The sequence below is a fragment of the Protobothrops mucrosquamatus genome, unplaced genomic scaffold (assembly GCF_001527695.2).
Source record: "Protobothrops mucrosquamatus isolate PMUCROS unplaced genomic scaffold, P.Mucros_1.0 scaffold_144, whole genome shotgun sequence".
Classification (NCBI taxonomy): Eukaryota; Metazoa; Chordata; class Lepidosauria; order Squamata; family Viperidae; genus Protobothrops; species Protobothrops mucrosquamatus.
Window position 1 is genome coordinate 90,935 of NW_015386220.1, and position 9,615 is coordinate 100,549.

General features: G+C 41.4%; 1 protein-coding gene across 1 annotated transcript in view; it reads right to left on the reverse strand.

Annotated features, from left to right (window-relative positions):
- Positions 1 to 9,615, reverse strand: part of ADCY7 (adenylate cyclase 7) — a 46,321-nt gene that overhangs the window by 34,726 nt on the left and 1,980 nt on the right. Inside the window, exons 2-5 of the mRNA XM_029284694.1 lie at positions 8,549 to 8,755; positions 6,821 to 6,982; positions 1,990 to 2,139; positions 900 to 1,045 (exon numbers count right to left, since the gene is read on the reverse strand). Coding sequence (XP_029140527.1) covers positions 900 to 1,045; positions 1,990 to 2,139; positions 6,821 to 6,982; positions 8,549 to 8,755 — 665 coding nt within the window. The remainder of the gene's footprint in view (positions 1 to 899; positions 1,046 to 1,989; positions 2,140 to 6,820; positions 6,983 to 8,548; positions 8,756 to 9,615) is intronic.

Below are 9,615 nucleotides of genomic sequence, written 5' to 3' on the forward strand. Positions count from 1 at the left end.
GAACTGGAATAGCCATTTCGAACTTTTTAGTTCTTTTCAACCAGACATACCCTTCTGAGATTCAAACCTGGGCTGTCTGCATGTTAGGCAGATGTATTAACCTCTAGGCCACAGGTTCTTTCTCACTTTGTCAGCTATGAGACAGGGGAGAAGAATTATCTTGAGTTTGGTGCACCCTGTTGGCCCAAATATGGGAGAACATATATAATGTATATAAACACATATAATGTCACAGTTGCGACTGCTAAGCCTGCGGATGGCTCTAGTTTGAGCTGATACAGGCAAAAGATTCCTTTCTCCCATATTTGGGCCGACAGGGTGCACCAAACTCAAGATATACATATATATATATTAGTCTGGGATTGCTCTTAGCTGAGTCCAACTTGAAGAAGCTGTGATTCTCTCAAGAGAAGTCTCAAGAACCTGATGGCCTCTTTCAGATCCTGACCTCATAGAGCAGCGATGACGAACCTTTTAGAGACCGAGTGCCCAAACTGCAACCCAAAACCCACTTATGAATCGTCGGGTGCCTGGTGGGTGTGGCCCATTGGCTGGGTGTGGCCAATTGGGGGGTGTGGCCCATTGGGTGGACGTTGCTGTGGTGGTAACGGCAGACTGGGTGGGACTAAAAAGTTCAATCAATCAATTCCAACTTTGCAAGATCTTTTTTTTCCCGCGAGAAGTTGAAATTGACTGATTGATTGAAACTTTTTTTTTTTTGCACACGGCAGCGGAGGCCTAAAGCAAAAAGGTTTTATAAAACCCAGCTGAAGGCCTAGGACTGGGGCGACGGCACGCGTGCCCACAGAGAGGGCTCTGAGTGCCGCCTCTGGCACCCGTGCCATAGGCTCGCCACCACTGCCATAGAGAAAGCGGGTCTCGGAAGCTCAAAAATTTACCTGACGTTCTGGTGCCGTTTCACATAGAGGCTGTGGAAGTTATTATCATGCTTTTTCATGTCGCTGGTTTCTTTCAGGCGCTCAATGATGGCTAGTTTCATTTCCATGGATATATGAGCTGGCAGGATAGACAGGAGCAAACTTTCCTGGGAGAAAAGAAGAAGATTTGAACTGCTGAAAGCAAGAGTAAGATTTCAAAGGAGGAAGAAGGAGCGACCTAATTAAGACCAATAACCTAACCTAACTAATAAGAGCAAAGCCCCCTCCCTCATTAAGCTCATTAGGCCGTTCAATGTTCATTCATTCCTTTAGGGCTTCCATCCCAACTCCAACGCTTGTAAATCTGCGCAAAAATGCTCTGCTTATATTCATGTTATCCAGAGAGGTTCCTGGACTATTCAGGAATTATTCTAGAAAAACATTCACAAATATTTCTCTGTTTTCATGTTAATGGCTACCAAGCAGGCAGCGATATGGCTTACAGAACCTGGAACGAAGGAGAATATTTGAAGCTCAGGGTTGAATTGTGGGGTCCTTGGTGCTCTCTGAGCTTGTTTATTTTCTTGGGGATGTTTCCTTACCCAACTAGGTAGCATAATCAGTGCTAGAAGGGAATTGGGATTTGTGGAGAGGAGGAGGAGGAGGAGGAGGAGGAGGAGGATGACCTTGGGGCTCTCTGAGCTTTGTTGTTTTCTTGCAGACATTTTATTACCCAACTAGGTAGCATAATCAGTGCTAGAAGGGAATTGGGGTTTGTGGAGAGGAGGAGGAGGAGGAGGAGGAGGAGGAGGAGGAGGAGGATGACGACTTTGGGGTTCTCTGAGCTTTGTTGTTTTCTTGCAGACATTCTATTACCCAACTAGATAACATCATCAGTGCTAGAAGGGAGTGGCATTGGCTACTGATGATGTTACCGAGTTTGGGTAATGAAATACCTGCAAGAAAAAAAACCAAACTCAGAGGGCACCAAGAGAAACTGGAATGAGTTATGTACTGCACTAAATAATTATCTGCAGGTTAATAATTGCATTCTTAATGATTAGCCGTGTAGGAAAGCATGTTTTCTTTTACAGTTGGATATTCCCCTTACCTGTTGCCTTTTTTCGATTTTTAATTTCATTTGGACTTGGATGCATTTTAAGGTATAGTGATACAGGTCCCACGAGGCGTCTTGCATCTGATGCTTGTGATAGGCCCCCAGCAAATTGCCACAAAGGAAAATGAAAGCATTTGCAACAAGCTGAAGAAATGAAAGAAAACCATGCAGTTACCATCTTCTGTTTTTTTGCAGCCGGTGATGCTCACAAGATTCTTCATAACCACATCTGACTGAACAAGCCGTAATAGCCCAATCTGCACAGAAGGCTAGGCTAAAAGCAAACTTCACCGTAGATAATAATTGTGCACAGCAAAACAAAGAATCCTGTCTTGTTCCAATTTTGCAACAGGAAAGCTTTGTCTTATCTGTCCTTCCCCATCAATTCCCCAAGGCTTTTTCCAGAGAAAGCTTCCTACCAACTCTTGTTCAATGGCTTATTAAAACCAACTTTCCAGAAATGCTTCACTCGTTTATTCAACTCATCCCACCCAACTGTCAGTACTCTACAGTAAAAAAAAAAATTCAAATGAAAGTGATGCCTTGAAATACTATAGATAACTAAGATCAATAAATAAAAGCTGATTTTAAAAAGAGGGTGGTCAAATCCTTGAAAAAGCCGAGAGAGAGAGAGAGAGAGAGAGAGAGAGAGAGAGAGAGAGAGAGAGAGAGAGAGAGAGAGAGAGAGAGAGAGAGAGAGAGAGAGAGAGAGAGAGAGAGAGAGAGAGAGAGAGAGAGAGAGAGAGAGAGAGAGAGAGAGAGAGAGAGAGAGAGAGAGAGAGAGAGAGAGAGAGACAGAAGACCAGGGTTAGGCAACCTTGGCTCTTTTATGACTCGTGGACTTCAACTCCCAGAATTCCTGAGCCAGCCATGGCTCAGCTTGGAAACTCTCCCTTTCCCCTCAGCATGGCTGGCTCAGGAATTCTGGGAGTTGAAGTCCACGAGTCATAAAACAGCCAAGGTTGCCTACCCCTGGTGTAGACCCTTCAACACAACCATGTGAAGATTTGGGTTGTTTCACTATCATTGACGAAATAAAATAAATACAGCCAACATCCACAGGAAAGCAGCTACGCAGAGGAATAATAGTTACACAAGGATTAGCAGTTAGCTCATGTTAAGAAGGACACTCCTTGTTTTGAATGAAATGACCTCAAAATAATCTTAGGATAGCATGGGAAGGGACCACAGCTCAGTTGCAGAGGATCTACTTTGCACACAAATGGTCCGAATTTCAATAGCAATAGCACTGAGGCTTATATACCGCTTCATAGTACTTTTACCACCCTCTCTAAACGGTTTACAGAGTCAGCCTGTTGCCCCCAACAATCTGGGTCCTCATGTTACTGACCTCAGAAGGATGGAAGGCTGAGTCAACCTTGAGTCGGTCAGGATCAAACTCCTGGGCAGAGTTTGTCTGCAATGCTGCATTCTAACCAAGGCGCAGTTCAGGCTGTTTCACTGCCTGTCAGAGTTGGCCATACTTGAGTAGACTGACCATGTTCAGATTTGAAAGACTCTACCAGCCAATGGAGTTGACAAAGACTCTTCCAATTTAATTTTGCCAGCACTTAACTAACCTATTATAAGTCTGGGAATTCATTTTTCCCCAGATTATCTTGCAGTTCCAGGTTTTGTGCCCTTTCTCTTTGACCTGTGGGTTGATTCATCTTGAAATCACCTTCAAAAATTGGAAGCTCTCTGCTTTGAACCTGCCCTGCCAGATGATCTAGATTTTGTAGGAAGATTGGAAGAAGCACTAAATTAAATCCCCTGCTTTCATTTTATTTGATCTCAACTTTTTCCCTAAATCCCTGATTGACTGTACAATAGAACTGGAGGGGGGGGGAGTACAATTTGTTTTACAAATACTTGCGTGAAACTGTATTTTGTTTTAGGAGAAAAAAGAAACACATTTTCCAAACTCTGAAACCTGTCCAAAACTAGAAGATTAACTTCAAGAGGGTGTTTATTGCCAAAGCCATGACTGATACATTGGCTCATGTTTGTTAATCCAGGTGATTTCACACAGTGATTAAGTTCACACATTGTGCTACAACTACTGTGATTTTAGTAAGTCAGAAATTGTTGGTTTCTAACAACAGGCTACATCATAAATCATAGTCAACAAACTTCTCTGTCTAAGGCAATTAAATTTTGGGTTGGTTTCCTACACATAATTTTCCCTGCAATGGAATACATATGGTACAAATTAAACATATATCCTTCCTGCCACTTCTAAAAAAGCCAGGCTTTAGAGCTGAAAAAATATAGCAGATTTCAAAGTCATACCTCAGCTTAACCCACTGATATAAGAATTAGCCTTTTCACCCTTGCATACAAGCAAATGAGGCTAGTCTAAAGAAAAGAAGGACCAGGGGTGACATGATAGCAGTGTTCCAATATTTGAGGGGCTGCCACAAAGAAGATAGGGTCAGCCTATTCTCCAAAGCACCTGAAGCCAGGACAAGAAGCAACAGATGGAAAATAATCAAGGAGAGAAGCAACCTAGAACTAAGGAGAAACTTTCTGACTGTTAGAACAATTAACCAGTGGAACAACCTGCCTCCAGAAGTTATGAATGCTCCAACACTGGAAGTTTTAAAGAAGAGATTGGACAACCATTTGTCTGAAATGGTCTAGACTCTAGGTTTCCTTCCTGAGCAGGGGGTTGGACTAGAAGATCTCCAAGGTCCCTTCCAACTCTGTTATTCTATTCTATTCTATTCTATTCTATTCTACTCTACTCTACTCTACTCTACTCTACTCTACTCTACTCTACTCTACTCTACTCTACTCTACTCTACTCTACTCTATAGTCTAGTCTAGTCTAAATTTCTCCACTTTTTACTTCTAACATATATATATATATATATATGTGTGTGTGTGTGTGTGTGTGTGCGTCGTTGTATCTCCTTCTTTTCCCAAACAAGAAAACCATAGTTATCACATTCAGAATAAGCCATGATCTTAAACTCTCATTTTATCTACCTGCTCAGTTTGATTGAGGAACCATAGCAAACATACCTAGTTACCACATTTAATTTAAAAAAAAGTTTCAGGAGAGACAATCCAAGGTCGCCTGTTAGATCTGCTTTCCAGCAGTCCAAATATTCTCTTCATTTCATTTTATGACTTTTACCATGCTGGAATCCCACACTGCCTGCTCTCTAAATATCTTCATTCATACTGAAATTATTGTTTGATTGATACAGGAAAGGAAATCGGCCTGAGATTTTGTTTTGCTTTGCTTTCTGGCTAGGAATTAAACCAAGCCCATTTTTTGACCAAAAGTAAGCGAGTCCTTCAGAAATGAGACGATGGCATGAAAATGCATCCCTCCTCAAAAGTCAGCAGATTTGCCAAGAAAGAAGCAACATATTAACAAAAGAGTTGCTTCAATCACGTCCAAAGCATTTATCTGGGGGTAGGAAGTGCATTACCTCACCTTCCAAAATATGACACACACCTCAGTGGTGTGGATCTTAAATGGTTTTGCTGACTTGTTTATCAGATTCTTAAAAAACGGATTGTCTAGACAAGCAGGGATTGCCAAACAACTGCAGAAATACTTTGGTGGGTCATAGTTTCCACATTTACAAAACTAGAGTATTTCCCTTTATCCGTCTTCAAGTACTCACTCTTGGCATTAAAAAAAAAAATCAAAATATTCCTTCTGAAATTTAGCACTGCCTTGTGAAAAAGATCTGGGAAGAACTGTGTGGTTCACTCAACAGCTGTTATACTGTTTTGATGTGAATCAAAGCTCCAGATGAATTTAAGATCCTTGTCATCTCAGGATCTTTTCTCTTAAATTTTAAGATGAGGGCTATCGTAGAGAGGAAGGGATCAGCCTGTTCTCCAAAGCATTTGACGGCAGGACAAGAAGTGACATGTGGAAGATCATTAAAGAGAAATCTAACCTAAAACTAAGGAGAAATGTCCTGATAGGGCGAACAATTCACCAGTGGATCGGCTTGCCTCCAGAAGTTGTGGGTGCTTCATCACTGGAGGTTTTTAAGAAGAGACTAGACAGTCACTTGTCTGAAATGGTATAGGGTCTCCTGCTAGAGCAGGGGGTTGGACTAGAAGATCTCTAAGGTCCCTTCCAACCTTGTTCTAAATTAAATAGTCATTCCAACTCAACAAGCAAATGATCAAACTTTCTACAGGCTGTGCTGAAACACTAAAACTATGCCTCCAATCCAATGGGAACTAACTTTTTGTGGCCTAACTTGGGCCGTGGAGGTTTTGTTACTTCAGAAGCTCTTCTAAGACGCTTGTGGAAAAAAAGGAAGAAAGAAACACTACGAGGTGAACACCCAATGCCCAATTTGGAAAACAACAAGAACATAAAATGTATATTGTATCTACACGCATATATAGATTGATATTATGCATGCCCAAAGTTAAAACTTTATGTAAAGGATTGTCATTAGAATGCACAAGCTAGCTAATTTTAAAGAGGAAAGCATTTCTAATATCAACGCTTATCCAATTCATAATACCTTTTTAATAGAAGAATTGTTCCATTTCCTTTCCTCTCCCCCCCCCCCCCAAGAAAGGAACACTGCTTGAAAAATGATGCTTACCAGGGGTGGGGGGGCATCAACCATAACCCAGGTTGAGGAGACCAATTCTTTCTAAATTTGCTTTTTAAATCTTTCTGAAACCTCTTGAAGATTTACATGTTTGCTTTCTTTGTGGCCTCCAACAGGCAGGAAATCATGCCTGGCTTTTGGTGATTGTGATCAGAGGATCCTCCCACAAATGTTCCAGGAGACACTGGTGGTCCTGAGCTTCAGTTTCCCCCAAGGTGCCTTACCTGAAGGAGCAAGGTGTGTTGGTTCTGTGGGTGTTTGGCTGCTGCAACGCTGAGGACGATAATATGAGAGAGGGCAGAAAGGGAGCTGACTATGACAGCATCTCTCATAGCCAAGGGCAACATGGTGTATGTCGTGAAGATGATGAACAGAAAAAATGGTACCTAGAATAAAAACAAGGAGAAGGTTAATAGAGAAGAGTCTTCACTGGCAGGAATTAGGAGAAATTGATCAGTGTATTGCCTGCAACAATTTATTCCCCCCTACACACACACTCTTGAGTAATGTAATCTCTTTCACGAACGGAAAGATTGCTTGGAGGGGGGAGATATTTCTAATGTAATTTACTGGATCCCCTGTATGGGTTGCCCTTGTGTACGACAGATGGGGAGGCAGCTAACCGCCAGACTGCAAGAACATAAACAAGCGGTCAGGCGGGGAGACCTGAACTCATTGGTAGCCTCACATTGCAATGAACAAGGATGTAAATTCAATTTCTCGGTTACTAAAATTGTTGGCCGAGCAGGTACAAAAATAGCCAGGGAAATGATTGAAATCTGGGAAATGGGCCCCTTGTCAGTCAACAGGAGTGCTGATTTATCACAGCTTATCAGATACTTAGGAGCCGAAGACTTGGACGCACAAGGAAACAACATCCAACGACTTTACACCCCAATCAACAACTAAAAAGCCACACACAATCAGGCACTACATAAGTACTATACGTAGAATAGTACTATACGTAGAACAGCCCAAAGCACACATTCTGGTGAGAGAGAAGTTCCCCGAGGATGGGGTCCAGCACAAGTCCAAAAGCTCGGAAGACTAAACCTCTGGTCCTGGTGACTGATCCAGTTTGGATCCTGTAATCTCTTTTTTTTCCTTCAAGAAATAATATTTGAGGACATTCAGAGAGGACAACAGCTAGGTTAAGTCAATGCAACTAGGATCAGCAGAGCAAAAAGGTTTTGGGCAAGGGAATTAAGAGGCACAATGCCTCATTACCCTCCAATTTTAAAATTCTACCATTTTACATGGTAAAAGAGGAGGAGGAGGAGGAGGAGGAGGAGGAAGAAAAATGGCATCATCAAAAATGGGCATTTTTTTAAAGAAGCCATGGTAAATTTTCTATGAGCTGATTACAATAAATCTCTTCTTCTTCTTCTTCTTCTTCTTCTTCTTCTTCTTCTTCTTCTTCTTCTTCTTCTTCTTCTTCTTCTTCTTCTTCTTCTTCTTCTTCTTCTTCTTCTTCTTCTTCTTCTTTTTCTCCTCCTCCTCCTCCTCCTCCTCCTCCTCTATTTTGTTATTAATATAGTATATAGATGACAGGTTAACAATTTGTAAATAGATTTAATAGTTTAGTAATTTAAAATTCTTTGGGCCTGTTTCACAAGGAGTGGGACTCTAATATTATTGTAATATATTAATCAGCATTCAGCTAAGGAGGGTAACGTGTATATATGTGTTAGTCCTTTTTTAATGCACCTTTTTCTTTTTAATGTCTTGTTTGTTCTTTTTTATTTTGTCTTTTTTAAAAAAACTATTTTGGTGTTTTGTCTTTTAACTTTTTTTCTGAACAAAATAAAAAGTGGTTTTTCCTGCCCTATTTTGGCAATGCTATCTGGATGGACTGAATGAGGATCAGGAAAGGAATGTTTGGGGAGGCTGTGTGTGTGCAAGTAGTCTCTTTCTGGCGCAAGGATGACGTCATAATTAGGTGACAGAAATACCTGTTCCCAACCAGCTGGATTAGGGTTTTCCTTGTCGAAAATGGACACATATCCGATGGCCAGCAAGCTGATCCAGATCACGACCGCAAAGATCTTCAGCTGGCACCAAAAGTAATATTCGACGTAAACTAAAACATACATGATGATGAAGATAATGAGAGCAATGCTCACTGTGATAACAAAGGCCAGGTGTTGACCAGCATGTTCCTGAAAGTAAAAACAAAATTAATTTTGATTTAAGTTAGATTTTGTGTTAAGTTGGCGGTGTATTCCCCACGTTACGATTTTAATTTCATGATATGATTTTGCTGCGGTCTGTACGTTTCTATAATTTCAATAATCACCAATTCAGAAGCTAGTTCCTAATGGCAGATAAGAAACTTAGCTAAGTCCAATCAGATCTATAGGACTATTCAGACAATCAACTGCTCTCTACATCTCTTAGGAAGGTCTTTCCCACCACCTGCTATTAGATCCTTTCAATTGGAGATATAGAAAAGATCAGAAAATTTTTGTTTTTCTTCTGGGAATAGCAGTGCTCCGGGGGATCTGGTGAATGTCTAGAAAAAAATATTCTGGAAAAGGAAATGGTTTTTGGTCTCTCATCTCCAGAATTGTAAATCTGGCACATTCCTTATCTATGATCCTCGAAATTTAGAGACAGAGTAGAGAAATGCAAGTAACCAGAATAACTGAGTTGGAAGGAATTTTGGAGGTCTTCTGATCGATTTACCGCTTGCTCAAGCAGGGAACCCTATACCATTTCAGACAAATGGTAGCAGTGTTCCAATATCTCAGGGGCTGCCCCAAAGAAGAGGGAGTCAAGCTATTCTCCAAAGTGCCTGAAGGCAGGACAAGAAGCAACGGGTGGAAACTAATCAAGGAGAGAAGCAACCTGGAACTAAGGAGAAACTTCCTGACAGTGAGAACAATTAACCAGTGGAACCACCTGCCTCCAGAAGCGGTGAATGCTCCAACACTGGAAGTTTTTAAGAAGAGACTGGACAGCCATTTGTCTGAAATGGTATAGGGTTTCCTGCCTGAGCAGGGGGTTGGACTAGATGACC